The sequence below is a fragment of the Hippopotamus amphibius genome, chromosome 8 (genome assembly GCF_030028045.1).
Source record: "Hippopotamus amphibius kiboko isolate mHipAmp2 chromosome 8, mHipAmp2.hap2, whole genome shotgun sequence".
Taxonomy (NCBI): domain Eukaryota; kingdom Metazoa; phylum Chordata; class Mammalia; order Artiodactyla; family Hippopotamidae; genus Hippopotamus; species Hippopotamus amphibius.
In genome coordinates this window covers 116,207,811-116,223,465 of record NC_080193.1, presented here as the reverse complement: position 1 = coordinate 116,223,465, position 15,655 = coordinate 116,207,811, and the positions used below count along the sequence as shown (strand labels likewise).

At 39.4% G+C, this 15,655-nt stretch overlaps 1 protein-coding gene across 4 annotated transcripts in view; it reads left to right on the top strand.

Annotated features, from left to right (window-relative positions):
- Positions 1-429: 429 nt before the first annotated feature.
- The window catches only part of ITGAV (integrin subunit alpha V), an 86,130-nt gene continuing 70,904 nt past the window's right edge, over positions 430-15,655 (top strand). For 2 of the 4 annotated variants that reach the window (XR_009055238.1, XM_057747261.1), the window contains exons 1-2: positions 479-936; positions 11,643-11,773. Coding sequence is in view for 3 of the 4 variants with exons in the window: in XM_057747261.1 (XP_057603244.1) it covers positions 752-936; positions 11,643-11,773 (316 nt within the window). In the remaining variant the exon portion in view is untranslated. Of the gene's footprint in view, positions 937-11,642; positions 11,774-15,655 lie in introns of all 4 variants that reach the window. The other 2 variants (XM_057747263.1, XM_057747260.1) reach the window with 2 other exon arrangements.

Here is a 15,655-nt window from a genome sequence, read left to right as displayed (position 1 = left end):
ACGACCATTAATTATAGAGTTTCGTTTGTAACTGCCCGCCAGGCTTTTAAGTAGCAGAAACACGAGAAACGGATGAAGCTTTCCTCATTTTTAAATGAAAGTCACACAGGAGTTGCCGGCGGAATCCGGGCGCCGTTGGCGCTCCGTCGGACGCGGGCGGGTTGGGACGCTTGAGCATCTCCCCCATTCCCTCGCCTCCCTTCTCCCGGTGCTGGGTCTGAGGCCCTGGTCCAGGAGCGCTGCTGCTGACCCGGGCTCTGAGGGTCTGGGGCCTCGGTACAGGAGCCCTGCTCTTGGGACAGGAGGCGATAGCGCGCACGGAAGTGCGCTCGGCTCACCCCTGCCCGAGGCCGACTCTCCTCCCCCACTTCCTCCTGCGCGTCGGCTCAGCCTCCCGGGCGACTCCTCCTCCCGCTCTGCCTCCTCCCACAGGCCGCGGCAGCACTCGGGCCGGGGGTGCGGCGCCCATCCCGGCAGACCCGAGCCCCAGGCGCGGCGCCCAGCGGCCGAGCGGGAGGGCGGCGAGGGGCCGCCCGTGCCGCTGTCCCCGCCCAGCGCGCCCTGCGCCCCACTTCCCGGGTGGCCGCTCGGAAGCTCAGCCTTCCAGCCTCCCCCCCAGCGCTGTCCGGGACTCGCCGGGAAGCGAGCAGCTGGCAAGTTTCGGCGCGCGCAGGCGGCGGGCCGCGGGCACCGTGCGCTCCGGGAGGGGTGGCCGCGGCTGCGGGCTCGGCGCCCCGCGCGCGCTTCGGCGATGGCTCCTCCGCCGCGGCGGCGGCTGCGCCTTCGCCCCCGCCGCCTCCTGCTCCTTCTCCCCGGATTCCTGCTGCCTCTTTGCGGCGCCTTCAATCTAGATGTGGACAGTCCTGCCGAGTACTCCGGCCCGGAGGGAAGTTACTTCGGCTTCGCGGTTGATTTCTTCGTGCCCAGCGCGTCTTCGTAAGTGGCCGCACTTGGAAGGGGAGTCGACCCCCTCCCCCATCGCGCGCGCCCACCCGGAGATTTCCCATAGGGAGAGATCGCTGCGAGAGACCCCGGCGTCTTTCTGTCCACTGCCTCTAGCCCTCCCTCCCCCCACTGGGCGACTTAGGTTCTGGGTGGATGAAATACTTGCGGGAGGTGAGTCTCCGCACCACCCACCACCCAGTTCCCCTTCTTCTCCAGAGGGACTGCTTTGAAGGGGACCTGTGCTTAAAATTAGGGGAAAGTGGGAAATCAACAAAGGCTGGTCCGGCGGGACTCCGCGCCGCCTCTGCCGGCGTCCGGGACTTGGTCAGTTTCATCTCCGAACTTCTTTTTCTCCGGTACCAGTTAGCCTTCCGTGTGGTCTTTTTTTTTTTTTTTTTTTTTTGCTTCACGGACTTGAACACCCATTTTTGGCTCTCCCTAAACAAACCCTCCCTCCCCCATTCTTTAACGCCTCTCAGTCTGATTCTGTTTCTCCTCATCTACTCCTTTCCCAGACATTCTGATGACTAAAATGACCATTCTGTCGTAGTAAATTCATTGTGTCTTATCTCTGAGGCTGTCAAACCTTTGCACATTTGAGGGTGAACAGATGAATTGGATGTGTCATCTGTTCTTTTTATAGTGATTCATTATTTAGGTCATTGTTCAGAAAGAACAAGGGTGTTTGCTGAGTTTTCACCCACTGCAGGTCATTTGAATACTGCAGTATTTAAGAATTCAGTTATGTTTCAAATTGCCAACGTTTCGCGTTGCACAGGATTTGGAACAGTTATTGTCATTATTGGATTAAAAGTTGTCTCTGACCTTACCGAACGCTGACATCATTCACGCCACCCCACCCCCCTCTTTAGCGTTAGAAATACTGATTTAATAAGTGTTCACTGGATGTCTTCTGATGTTTAAATCTTGTTTCCAAGAGGGAGAACTGTTCTTAGAGTTCTTTCTAAGCCCTTAGAAATTGTAACAACATGTTTTTAACTTTTTTTTTTTGTATATTTTAAAGTATTGTTTTTGGGGGGGAGAGGGAGGATAATTTTAATGGTCAGCATTTTTTAGTACCATTTTTCCTATTCATACATGCCTAATTTGAGGATAATGTAAATATTTTTCCATGACTGTTACAACATTCAGCAGGATTTCTTCTTTCTGAATATCATTCATTTTGGTGACAACCTTTGCAGCAGTAAATAGGTTGGAAGCAGTTAGACCTTGTTTTCTGTAGTGAACTCAATTTTGTTTGTTTTTTCCAGCTTCCGTGCTTTCTAAGAGACCTGAGCACAGATTTTACCAAAGTAATAAAAATACTCATTAAATTCAGGCAGCACTTACTACCTTCTCATTTCGTGTGATCATTTTGTCAGCCTTTTCTGTTAGTTAAAAATTTTTTTTGTTTCCAGAAAGCTTTAAGTGTATGCCTTTATAGTGCAGAGGGTTTTAGTTGCTTCCAAGGGTGCTCTTTTAGATTTAATTTCTACAGAAATTCTAATAATTTTGAAACTATTTTGTCTTTTGTCAAGTGTTAGTACTTACAGTAGCAAGAGTTAGCATTTAAATACTTCCAAGTTGGTGGAGTGTTTGGCAGATGTTTCTCTTAATTCTGTGGCAACCCTCTGAGTTCATTATTGTAAAGACACATGACAATATGATCAACTTTAAGTGTTTTTACCATGGAAAAGGCAGTGATATTGGGCTGTTGGCATGAGATATTTCCTATTTTTGGTTGCAAGGCTGGATGGCTAATTAGTGACTACTCATTGTAGTTGTTGAATATACTATAACCTCAGAGGTTTACATGACCTCCCAAGTGGGCCTTAAAGGGTAGGGTAAAATTGAACTTGGTTTAGTTTCATATAACATTTTGAAACTTTCTTAAGTGACCTTGTTACTGATAGACTAGTGAGCTCTAGGTAGAGCCTAACTTAAAAAATATAAATTCACTATGGGATTAAAAAAACCCAAAATATATATAAACAAATGTTTCTACTTCTGAGCTTTTCAGATTTAACAAAGATTAATGCAAATTTATGCTTAATTTCATAAAAAGGTACTTTTAAAGTTAAGAAGCATTGGAATCCAGGGTGCATGGGGATGCCATTTACGATATTACCAGCTGCATTTATTGTTATTTGATGTGATAATAAACTTGTAAAGGGAAAAAAATTCACATAATAAAGTGCTAATTAAAGATTCCTTCTGAAGGAAGAGTGCCAGGATTAATGAGGAAACAAGGGTAATGAGGTCTCCTTCTGTTGCTTCCAGTTTCTGTAGGTGTCTGAATACCTCTGGCAAGCTATAGAACTGTTTTATGTCTCATTTTTCTTGTTATAGAAAATTGTTATTGAATTATCTCCATATTGTGAAAACTGATGAATCAATATTAATTATATTAAAAAGAAGGAAAAAGAAAGTACAAAGCAAAAATATTAGGGTGACTGTTCAATAAAATTCCTCCATAAATGAGTCAGGTTTGAAGTGAAAAGTCACAAAAATTGTGATTTGAAAATTATGAAAAATATAGAAAACAAATTTATGGTTACCAAAGGGGAGAGAAGGAGGTGGGGGGAGGGATAAATTAGGAGTTTGGGATTAGCAGATACAAACTGCTATATATAAAATAAAGAAACAACAAGAATTTACTGTACAGCACAGGAAACTATATTCAATATTTTGTAATAAAGTATAATGGAAAAGAATATAAAAAAGAACACACATATATGTCTATACATATATTTGTGTAACTGAATCACTTCGCTATACACCAGAAACTAACACAACATTGTAAATTAGCTATACTTCAAAAAAAAAGGAAAAAAAAAAATTGTGAAAAAATAAAACAGCATTGCCTGTTTTTTTTTCCTGTATCATTAATTTATGTTGACTGTATTGCCAAGCTTACATAAAATTTAAATACTATATACAGGCCAAGAAGTAAAGGCATGTTTTTCTTGTGGAGAATAATTGGAGAAATTAAAAATTACACCCTAGTCTTAGTTATAATAATGATAATCTTACATTGGATGACCTATTTCATAATTTACAAAGCACTTCCATGTGTGATATCTCATTTTACTCTACACCACAGAAAACTGGGGAAATTAGGGAAGCAGATAAACTCACTCTTACAGATGAGGAAACTGAGTCCAGAAGAGTTTGCGCCCTTTAGTTGTTTGAGTGCGATGGTGTGGGGTAAGGGAAAAGATGGGAACAAAAGGCAGAGGAAATGAAATTCAAATTCCATTTAATTTTTGTATTCCAATTTTAAGAATAAGTAAGAAAATGAGTAATTTTCTTAAGATATGTTATATAGTTCTCGTTTTACATGTATATTTATTTTAAAATAATGCCATAATGAGTAACACTGGATTACAAGGCTTGCTTTTTCTGCTATTAAACACTCTTGGAGCCTTATTTATAGTTACTTCCTGTCCTGTGACTGCAAAGACAGGGTGTGGGTGATGTGCCCTGGTCGCAGATGGTCCTGCAGAACATGCAGAGGTTCTCAATCCTAACTTCCTATTTGCAACACCTGGAGAGCTTTTAAAACCATACTACTGCCTGGGCTTCATCTTAGATCTAAAAGTAGAGCTCTGACTTTATATTCAACAGCCTGTGGATCGTTTCTCCTTGACTAGCCCGTCTTACCTCAATTTGACAAAAAATGAAGTCTTTTTCCCCAAGTGATGTCAGTTGCACCTCTGTTTCTATTAATGGTGCCATTATTTTCTGTGTCGCCCTGGAAATAATTTCATATTCCTCCTTCTCATTTTCTATTTTTCTTTGTCTCTCCTACTTCACACCCCTAATATTAGTCAGTGATTAGTCACCAGGCAGAAGGTCCTCGAAATTCTTCCTTGTTAATGTTTCTTGCGTCCATCTCTGCTTTCCACTTGTACTTTGACCAGTTGTCACAAATGGGGTCTGTGGCACTCAGGTCATAACCCCTCTGCCCATCATTTAGTTCTTAGACCTGCAAAACATCTTACATATTCTAGTGGTTTTATCTTTCTGAAGCATCTTTTGATCCTGGTATTCTGTTGCTAAGATTTCCTCAACAGTGTTATCATGTCCAGAGATAAAGTCGAAACTGCTTAACCTGGATGAAGGTCCCTTTCATTCTGTCCCAATCTGCATCTACTTTTATTTTTTTTAAAGATTTATTATTTATTTTTGGCTGCATTGGGTCTTTGTTGCTGCACAGGGGCTTTCTCTAGTTGTGGCGAGCGGGGGCTACTCTAAGTTGCGGTGGCTTCTCTTGTTGTGGAGCACGGGCTCTAGGTCCACAGGCTTCAGTAGTTGTGGAGCATGGGCTCAGTAGTTGTGATGCACGGTTTAGTTGCTCCGCAGCATGTGGGATCCTCCCAGACCAGGGATCAAACCCTTGTCCCCCTCATTGGCAGGCAGACTCCAACCACTGCACCACCAGGGAAGTCCAGCTGCATCTACTTTTAAAAGCTTACCTCCCAGGACTTCCCAAGTGGCGCATTGATTAAGAATCCACCTGCCAATGCAAGGGACACGGGTTTGATCCCCGGACCAGGAAGATCCCACATGCTGCGGAGCAATTAAGCCCGTGTGCCACAGCTACTGAGCCTGCACTCTAGAACCCTCGAGCCACGACTACTGAGCCTGAGTGCCGCAACTACTGAAGCCCACATGCCCAGGGCCTGTGTTCCCCAAGAAAAGCCACCACAAGGAGAAGCCCATGCACCACAATGGAGAGTAGTAGCCCCTGCTCGCTGCAACTAGAGAAAGCCTGTGCGCAGCAACTAAGACCCAATGCAGCCAATAAAAATAAATAAATAAAAATAAAAAGCTTAGGTCCCGTTTTTCTCTTCACCTTTGTAAACATTTTCACAGCCCTTTACAGAATGACACCAGCTTGTTTTCATGAACTTAGTGTGCCTCTGGCTATATTGCTTCTTTTTTCTTATCATAAATAATATACATGCATAGATTCTATCCTTATTATATATTTAGAAAGCAAATCCTGTGTTGATCTCTCCTGATTAAGGCCAAACATTTTTAGGATATTGTAGAAGAGAAGGGAAAATGTATAAATTTATAGTTAATGCATCTTTTTTACATCATGTAAATGTTGATTGTAGCTTTTTTTTTTAATGGAAAGTAAATGAGACTGGAATTACAGCTCTGAAATAACATTCAGCACTATTTTATACACATTTCTTTCTATATATGTATATGATAATTTTTCAAAAGTTCCATTTGATGAAACCTCACTGGTCAGCCAGAGTCAGCCAAAATATATTAAACATGCTTTATCTTGGAAAAGTCAGTGCTGAAAGCAGCCAGATAACTTAGTTCATTTGGAGCGTTTAAAAAATGTACTTGTCATTGTTTGGCTAGCTATCTCTCCCTGGTAGTCAAGGTCATATTCCCTGAAGCAACTGCCCTTAAAGTACACTTTGGGTGGGAAGTGCATCTGAAGGGCTTGCTTCTGGTTGGCTTCTCGAATCCTCTTGTCTCTCTCTCACATCCTCTTCCCCTTCCTCTGGCTCTCCCTCCCTGCCTCCCGTTTTTTTCTCTCCTTCCCCCTCCCTTGCCTTTCTTCCTCTACCTCTCCTCCATCATTCTGTCCCTCCCTCTCTCCCTTCTCCCTCACTTTCCCTCCACTCCCCCTCCCTCCATCTTCTTCTCTTATGCCCTGCCCCCAAACACACATTCTACTCTTTATCTTTTAGAATTTCTTGGCATGATATTAATAGCTTGCTGATATATATAAACCTTAATTTTAAAGTCATTTAATGAAAAGGATTCAAGTCATTTAAAAAGAACAGTGAGAAATGTAAAATGGATGGCTAATGGGAAGCTGCAGCATAGCACAGGGAGATCAACTGGATGCTTGGTGACAACCTAGAGGGATGGGATGGGAGAGTGGGAGGGAAGCTCAAGAGGGAGGGGACATGGGGTTATATGGATACATATAGCTGATTCACTTTGTTCTACAGCAGAAACTAACACAACATTGTAAAGCAATTATACTCCAATAAAGATTTGGGAAAAAAGTTTTAAAATAATAAAATAAAAAGAACAGTGAATATGGGGATCCTGATCCTGTTCTTGGGCAAACTTTTTGGAGGGAGATGGATTCTGTCAGGAGGAAGTTGCAAGCCTATGAAACTAAATCTCTCAGCTTCAGATTTTTGCTGCTTATCAGAAAAATCTCTGTTAGCCTCAACTAACCCTGTGTATCTTCCCCAATTCTCCACCATTGTCAGGAAATGTTGCAAGCCAACTATTTCCTATCCTTTTTTTTTTTCTCTTGAGAGCTTGCATTTGGGTTAATTAATGGCCCTTTGAGAAAACTGAGGAAAGAAAAACTCTTTTGAAAACAGATTTTAACTTTTATTCCTATTTTATTAGGGAGTATTTTATTGTTTTTAGTTCTGCTGTCATCATCTTGTATTTTTATGATGCATTGACATTTTCTAAGTTTGCTTTTATCTATACTATCCACATTCAGAAAATTTCTTTTTTAAGTAATTATAATGGCATTATTATTTCCATTCACTATAAGAGGAAACTGAGGCTCAAAAATTTAAAGTGACTTTCTCATTTGATTTATAAGGTGCCTGGAACCTTTAGTCCCAAATAGCCCATTAGAAAATACTGCTTATATTGCAAAATTTTTTTTGGTCTGTCACTTCTTTTACTTTAATTAAGCTGTTGTAGACATTCATTAGACATTTCTAGATGAACTTCAAGTAATAATGTTTTAATTTTTTATAAGGTGTTTCATTAACAGGCTGTTTTTTGTTATTGTGGCAGAAAGACGCATGACGTAAAACTCACCCTCCTAACACATTAACAGGATTTTGTTTTCTGTAATATGTGTTTCTTTTATACGCCTTAATTTTCTCATATAGCATCTTTTACCAACCTGTAATTTTTATTCTCTACAAATACTTAATTTTTTCTCCACACCTCCCTCCTAGGACTTAACATTTGTCTAAGGCAGTCTTCCTGCATTTTTCTCTTTTAAAACTTTCTGTAACACTCTTAAAAGTAACTTAAGTATCATGTTGACACTTTGCACAAAGAACTTTATTTCTCAGCCTTTTCCCCTCCCATTAACCTAGCACTTAGAAATTGAGAATGCTCACACATTCCTTTTATATTATTCTACCATTTCTGTGGCATTTCACCAATGTGCAAGCCTGCACATGAATGTATGCTTAGGAAAACTTGACGAACACCCATATTAGTACATTTAATTACCATCATTTCATGCCTATATTGTGCAAATGGTCTGATGAAAAGCAGCAGCCTTGTTCCTGGTCTTATCCTAGGAACTGGAGCTCTGTGCTGCCAATAGAGTGAGTACACTTTCCATTCAGAACCCTCCTATGGCACCCTTTTTCCTTTCTTTGCTGAAGTCTGTGTCCCCTAATAACTTCCCAGCCCTCTGTGTCTTTAGTGCCAAGTAAAGAAAGTACCTGAAATCCAAAATTGAGATACATTACAGAAAGAAATTATTTTAAGAATAATTTAAATAATCCGATGTTTGTAAGAGGATGATTCCTGCATTCTACAAGGGTTGGAGATAGTGGAGGTGGACTTTTATGTATGGCTGTTAAGACTGAGACTTACAACTGTCAAATTTACTTGCTACTCAGTTGTCACTTTAAAAAGCTTTTCTTGACTGCTTCTTATGTGGCAGCACAAAGATGAATGAGGGTCCCCTCCATTCAAGGAAGCAGTTTATCATAAGGTGGGAAGAAGTGCTTTGACAAAAATTAAAGATTCTGTAGTGTGCTCTATGAGAACAGTCCAGAAGTGAGTTTGCTTGTAGATTTCTAGGCAAATTCTGAGAGCCACATCTTCTGTCCTGATCTTCTGGAACCTGACCATGATCCACAACACGAAAATCACATGCATACCTGTGCTTGTATTACCCTTATTAGGCATGAGCCTATGCCTTTTCTGGCATAGACCTGAAAGTACACTTTTCTGAAATTTTTTTTTCCCTAACATGTACTCAAAATCATTTAATTCAGATGAGGAGGAGCAGTTTTATGATTTTGTGGCCAAATTTTTGACCTGTTGAAAAGGTAAATTTCATGGGTGTGTGTGTGTGTGTGTGTGTGTGTGTGTGGATGTGTGTGCATGTGAGTGTGTGTATAATTTAGCTGTTAACCAGCTCTGGTGTAGAAAAGGAGATGATGATGATACTTAGCTGCTCTCTTACTCATGGGGGCTGAGGGCTCTCTTACTCAGCTTTATTTTTTTTTCTTGCTGAATGAAAACTAAGTTGGCTGTGAGGAGAAAGAGCCAGCATTGGTGCTTTACTGATGCCAAATATGACTGCATAAAGCTTTATTAAACAGGGTGTGGTTTGGTTGGGAGTTTTGTCTTTATTTTGAGTATGGAGTTTTAAGATAACTATCTGAAAGCAGGGCTCCAGCAATGCATGCAGCAAGCTCTCCACAGGTCTAAATATGATTTAGCAGATACCATCCAGAAGACATGAAATTGATCCTTAAAATTTAAAATGAAAGCATTCCATATTTAAGATGCAGGCTTATTCATAACTTCACAAAAAAGTGAAAAGCAACTGTGAGTATTTTCTCTGCTAGAAGAATGTAAGCAGCTTAGTGTTTAACAAGGAAATGAAAGGATCATGGTGATAGCATTTATCCAGAATCTTCTTTGTCTATCTGTATCCTGCTTTCTTCTCCTGTATTTCAGTTAGTGTCTTCTCAGCCTCTTTTACCCTGTCCTCTTCCTCTGACTTTTAAATGTTGTTGCTTCCTGTCGTTGGTCCTCTTCTCTCTGAAGCCTCTCCCTGTGTGAACCCATCCATTCCAAGTTGACATTCTCAACACATTATCTCTAAGGCAGAACTCTCCTCAGAGCAACAGACCACCAATTATGTATCTCGCAGGTATTTCACGCTAACATGTTGGGAACTGAACTCTTGGTTTTCCGGTAAATACTAGACTGCCTTCTGCTTCCTTACTCTCTAAGCTTTTCTAGCACAGTAAATGCTTCTCCCATCCCTGCACTCCAGAAAGAAACCTAGGTGACATGCTTTAATGTAATCTTCCCTTTCTACCACATTCAAGCCACCAGCTGTTCCTGTTCATTCTACTCCAGATATTTCCCAGATCTGCCCACCCATCTCTTTCTCCATCTGCCTTCCCAAGCTAGGTTACTGTCACCTCCTCCTGCAGTTGCTGAAAATCTCTTGCTTTTCTTGTTCCATTTTTACCCCTCTCCCCAATTAATCCTTTCCCCACAAGGCACCAAATTTCATTTTCTTTATTAGGTTATGTCATTCTCTTGCTTTAAAAAACATTCATAAACTTCACATGGACCTTATGATAAAATCCAAAAGTTTTACTGTGGCTGAAGGACCCTGCATGATTTAGCTCTTGCCAAGCTCCCCAGTTTTATCTTGTGCCAGTCCCAGCTTGCTCTCCTTCCTTGTAACTCTTGGAGACTAAGCTGTTTCCTGCCTTGAGTACCTCTCTGCCTGGGGTGCTCCCATCCACCTCTCCATCCCACTCACTTAGCCCCTTACTCCCAACACAGACACTCCTTGGCGACCTCTGTCTAATCCTGTACATCTCAATTCACTGAGAGGTAAATCCCCTTGCTACTTTATCTAAAAGAGGTCTCTTCTCCCTGTTCTTTAAAGATAACTTCCTTAGACATTGCTTTATCTAAAGGAAGTCTCTCCCCTCCGTTCCTTAGAGGTAACTTTCATTTATCTAAAGAAGGTCTCCTTTTCCTGTTCCCAAATAATATCTCTCAGCTGGTTGTTGGTTTCTTTCATAGCACTTGTAACAGTGACTAATTTTCTTGACTAGTTTCTCAGTTTCTCCCCAAAGGGAATGTAAGCTCCACTGAGAGCAAAAACCAAGGTTATTTTATTCATCCTGGTTTCTCTAGTGCCCAGATCTGTGCCCTAGTAGAGGAGACACTCAATCCATGTCTTTTTCTGGATGAATGGGAACAACTAAAGAAAAGATCTCTTTTACTTAAAAATATGACTCCTGATTTTTTTTTTTTTTTTTTGCTAATTTTAGCCTGTTAAGAAACTGAATAGTGTTTCTGTTCTTTGACCAGGGATTGATTAGATTGATCCAGTGAAAAGAGAAATTTGTTAGTCACTATTAAAACAAAGTTGAAGTATGTAGTTTTAAAACAAGGTAAGTTTTTCCAATGGAAAAGTGATGATATTTAAGATTACCGTACTTCAGAATCATTTATTTAGAGTCTTTTTTGTTGTTGTTGTTCAACATTCAGGGTATAGAAAGTGTACAGTAAATCACATACACACAAAGAAACAAAAATCAAAACAAATGTCCCTGTCTGTAGGTCGCCTACACTTTAAACAAATTTATTGAGCTATAATTGAGATATAATAAGCTGTACCTATTCAACGTGTACAATTTGTCCAGCATAAACTTTTAAATAATGTGTAACTCTGAAGTTGCCTTATAATGTGTTTACCTGGATGAGTAAACTGTACTGAATAATGTATGTATGTAAAAGAGCACCAAATGAATAACGAAGGTAGATTATGCTCTCAGTGAGTGGTTTTTAAAAAATATTTGTGGATAAAATCAAGAGAATGATTGCTGTTCCTTAATCATAAGGTACTGTTTATGCTTTGTGCCACTTAAAGTCTTGTCTTACCTTTTGTATTTTAGCAGGATGTTTCTTCTGGTGGGAGCTCCCAAAGCAAACACTACCCAGCCTGGGATCGTGGAAGGAGGGCAAGTCCTCAAGTGTGACTGGTCTTCTCACCGTGGGTGCCAGCCAATTGAATTTGATGCAACAGGTAAATGTTGGTCCCTTTTCTAAATTTCTGTTATTTGATATTTTCCCCCTACCTTTGCCTGCCCCCATTTGATACGTTTTAAAATATGATTTAGTTTTTGAAAGTATTTGCTTTAGCTTAAATGTAACAATTTAATGAAATAATATATAAGCACTTAAGATCCCCAGAGAAAGTTAAAGACAAATAACTTATTATATGATTTTTGGGTACAATTTTATGGCATATAGAAGCCTTAAAACTATATTGGGTTTCCACTGCTGTGGATGTCTTAAACTTTAACTGATAATGTCAGTCTGCAGAAGTCTGGGGAAAATCTATTAAAATGTTTTTGCACCTCTTCTGAGAAGGCTTTTTGTCCTTTCTCTGTTGGCAAAATTGACTCACTGACTACTCTGGAAGGTCAACTCCTTAATCATGAAATAATCAGTTTTGGGTTTTGCTATTAAAACCATTTGAGGAATCTTTTGTATTCAGGTAGATTTGGTTGACTTAAAGAAAGTTGTTATCCAAAATTTGTTGGGAAAATAATATGTTATGGTTCTGATAGCATTAAAGTTTTATCTACAGGGACAAATTTCAGTGTCAATCAGATTGTGGTGGTAAGGAGAAAAATAGTGTAAAGAAGATGAGAAATAAGAAATAACTTAAGTTTTACATTTACATCAGTAAAATAAAATATGCATAATCCTGTATACATTTGTATTGGTATATTTACCTACATTTGTGAAAGTTTAGAGAATCCTCAAAGAAATAGTGTGACATTCTTCTGGTATAATACTTTTACAAAAATTTTTTTTACCAGTTTTGATTTGCTGGCTTTGACAGAATATTGTAAGATAAGCTTGAAGAAGATTAATATTTTTTCCATATTGTTATTTCCTGCTAGTTCTAAAATGTATTCATTCTGGGAATTATAATATCAGTGAAACAGAAATCACGATGTAGACTGTTCCACTTGATATCATGATCAGTAACAAAATGAGTGTCATTAAGCGAGTTCTTCATAGGAATCAGTCACATGTTTGTTTTTTTCCATTCGAAATCATCTACATTAAAACTTGTTGTTTTTTCCATATATGTCTGGCATTTGGAAAACCCCAAGAGGAGGTAAATAGGCTCAATTTTACCACAAATAGAGAAGTATACCTGTGATTCAGGATATTATGGGTCAGGGCATTTATAGTTTCTAACAAAATATGAACACTAATAAAAAAATGTTGAACTGTTCAGATGTATTTCTGTATTCAACACCACAGGTTTTGTGCAGTGCAAGATAATTTATTACTGGTCGTTTTTGGCTTTAGTATTATTATTATTTTTAATTTATTGTATACTTATTTATTTATTTATTTTTGGCTGCTTTGGGTCTTCGCTGCTTCGTGCAGGCTTTCTCTAGTTGTGGTGAGTGGGGGCTTCTCTTTGTTGCAGTACTCGGGCTTCCCATTGCTGTGTCTTCTCTTGTTGCAGAACACGGGTTCTGGGTATATGGGCTTCAGTAGTTGTGGCTTGTGGGCTCTAGAGTGCAGGCTCAGTAGTTGTGGCACACATGCTTAGTTGCTCCACGGCATGTAGGATCTTCCTGGACCAGAGCTCGAACAGCTGTCCCCTGCACTGGCAGGAGGATTCTTAACCACTGTGCCACGAGGGAAGTCTCAGTATTATTTTGTTTATTGAAAAAATTTCAAAGAGTCCAAAAGGGTAGACAGTGAAAAAAATAGAACTTGCTCACAGTAGCCTGCTTAAAGGCAATCACTTTAAACAATTTCTTTGATCTTCCTAGAATTTTCTTATTCCTACATATCTATATATCCTTAAAAAAAAAAACAACAACACGCGACTAGGAATATGCTAAATATTACTAATAGGCACCTGTCTCAACCCCCTCCTCCCTTCCCTACAATATAATTTCCTGTAGACATGTATAGATTTACCTCATTCTTTGCAAATCACTGGTAGTATTCTGTTTTATAGTATATATAGCCTAAAGTATTTAACTCATATTTCCTGTTGATGGACATTTAGGTTGTTTCTGGTTTTTCATAATTAAACACGGCTATAGTGAAAATCTTATACACAGGTAATTGTGCAAGTGTGTGAGTATATCTGTACAATAAAGTCCTAGCAGGATTTTTAGATCAAAGTATATGTATTGTTTTAACACTACAAAGCTACAGTAGTCAAAACAGGGTGGTATTGGTACAAAAACAGACATATGGATCAATGGAACAGAATAGAGAGCCCAGAAATAAACCCACACACCTACTGTTAATTAATCTTTGACAAAGGAGGCAAGAATATAAAATGGGAAAAAGACAGTCTCTTCAGCAAGTTGTGCTGGCAGAGTTGGACAGCTGCGTGTAAATCAATGAAGTTAAAATACACCCACACACCATGCACAAAAATAGGTTCAAAATGGCTTAAAGACTTAACATAAGACAATGCCATAAAACTCCTAGAAAAGAGGAGTTTATATCCTCGTACCAGTGTTTTCTTAGGTCAGTTTCCCAACGCAATAGAAATAAAAACAAAAATAAACAAATGGGGTCTAATCAAACTTAACAAGCTTTTCCATGGCAAAGGAAACCAAAATTAAATGAAAAGACAACCTACGGAATGGCAGAAAATATTTGCAAGTGATGCGACGGACAAGGGCTTAATCTCTAAAATATACAAACAGCTCATATAACTCAACAACAACAAAACAAACAACCCAATTGAAAAATAGGCAGAAGACCTTAATAGACATTTCCCCAAAGAAGACATACAGCTGGCCAGTAGGCATATGAAGAGATGCTCAGCATCACTAATTATTAGAGAATTGCAAGTCAAAACTGCAATGAGGTACTGCCTCACACTGGTCAGAATGGCCATCAATAAGAAGTCCACAAGTAAATGCTGGAGAGAGTGTGGAGAAAAGGGAACCCTCCTACACTGTTGATGGGAATGTAAGTTGGTGCAGCCACTATGGAATACAGTGTGGAGGGTCCTCAGAAAACTGAAATTAGAATTATCATATGATCCAGCAATCCCACTCCTGGGCATATACCCAGACAAGACTTTAATTCAAAGATACCCACACTCCTGTGTTCATAGCAGCACTGTTCACAACAAACAAAACATGGAAACAACCTAAATGTCCATCAACAGATGAATGGATAAAGATGTGGTACATATATACAATGGAATACTACTTGGTCATATAAAAGCACGAAATAATGCCATTTGCGGCAACATGGATACAACTAGAGATTATCATACTAAGTGAATCAAGTCAGAAAGAGAAAGACAAATACCATATGATATCACTTTTATGTGGAGTCTAAAATATGGCACAAACGAACCTATCTACAAAACAGAAACAGACTCACAGACATAGAGAACAGACTTGTGGTTGCCAAGGGGGAGGGGGACCGGGGAGGGAAGGACTGTGAGTTTGGGATTAGCAGATGTAAACCATTATATATAGGATGGATAAACAACAAGGTCCTACTGTATAACACAGGGAACTCTATTCATTATTCTGTTATAAACCATAATGGAAAAGAATATCAAAAAAGGAATGTCTGTATGTGTATAACTGAGTCACTTTGTTGTGTAATAGAGATAGGCATGACATAAATCAACTACTGTATACTTCCATTAAAAAAAGTATTTGTATTGTTTTGATAGAAATTGCAAATTATTCTTCACCGAGGTTTACAACCCCTCTAAATAATGTTTTCTGACTTCCGTGCCAGTACCATTTATCACCATATTTTTAATCTTTGTCAGTTTTCTACTATATATCATTATTATGTGTATTATATATGTATAATTTGTATGTAATGTATTGTATTATTTTATATTATATTCATTTGTATTCCTTTAATTAACAGTAAGACT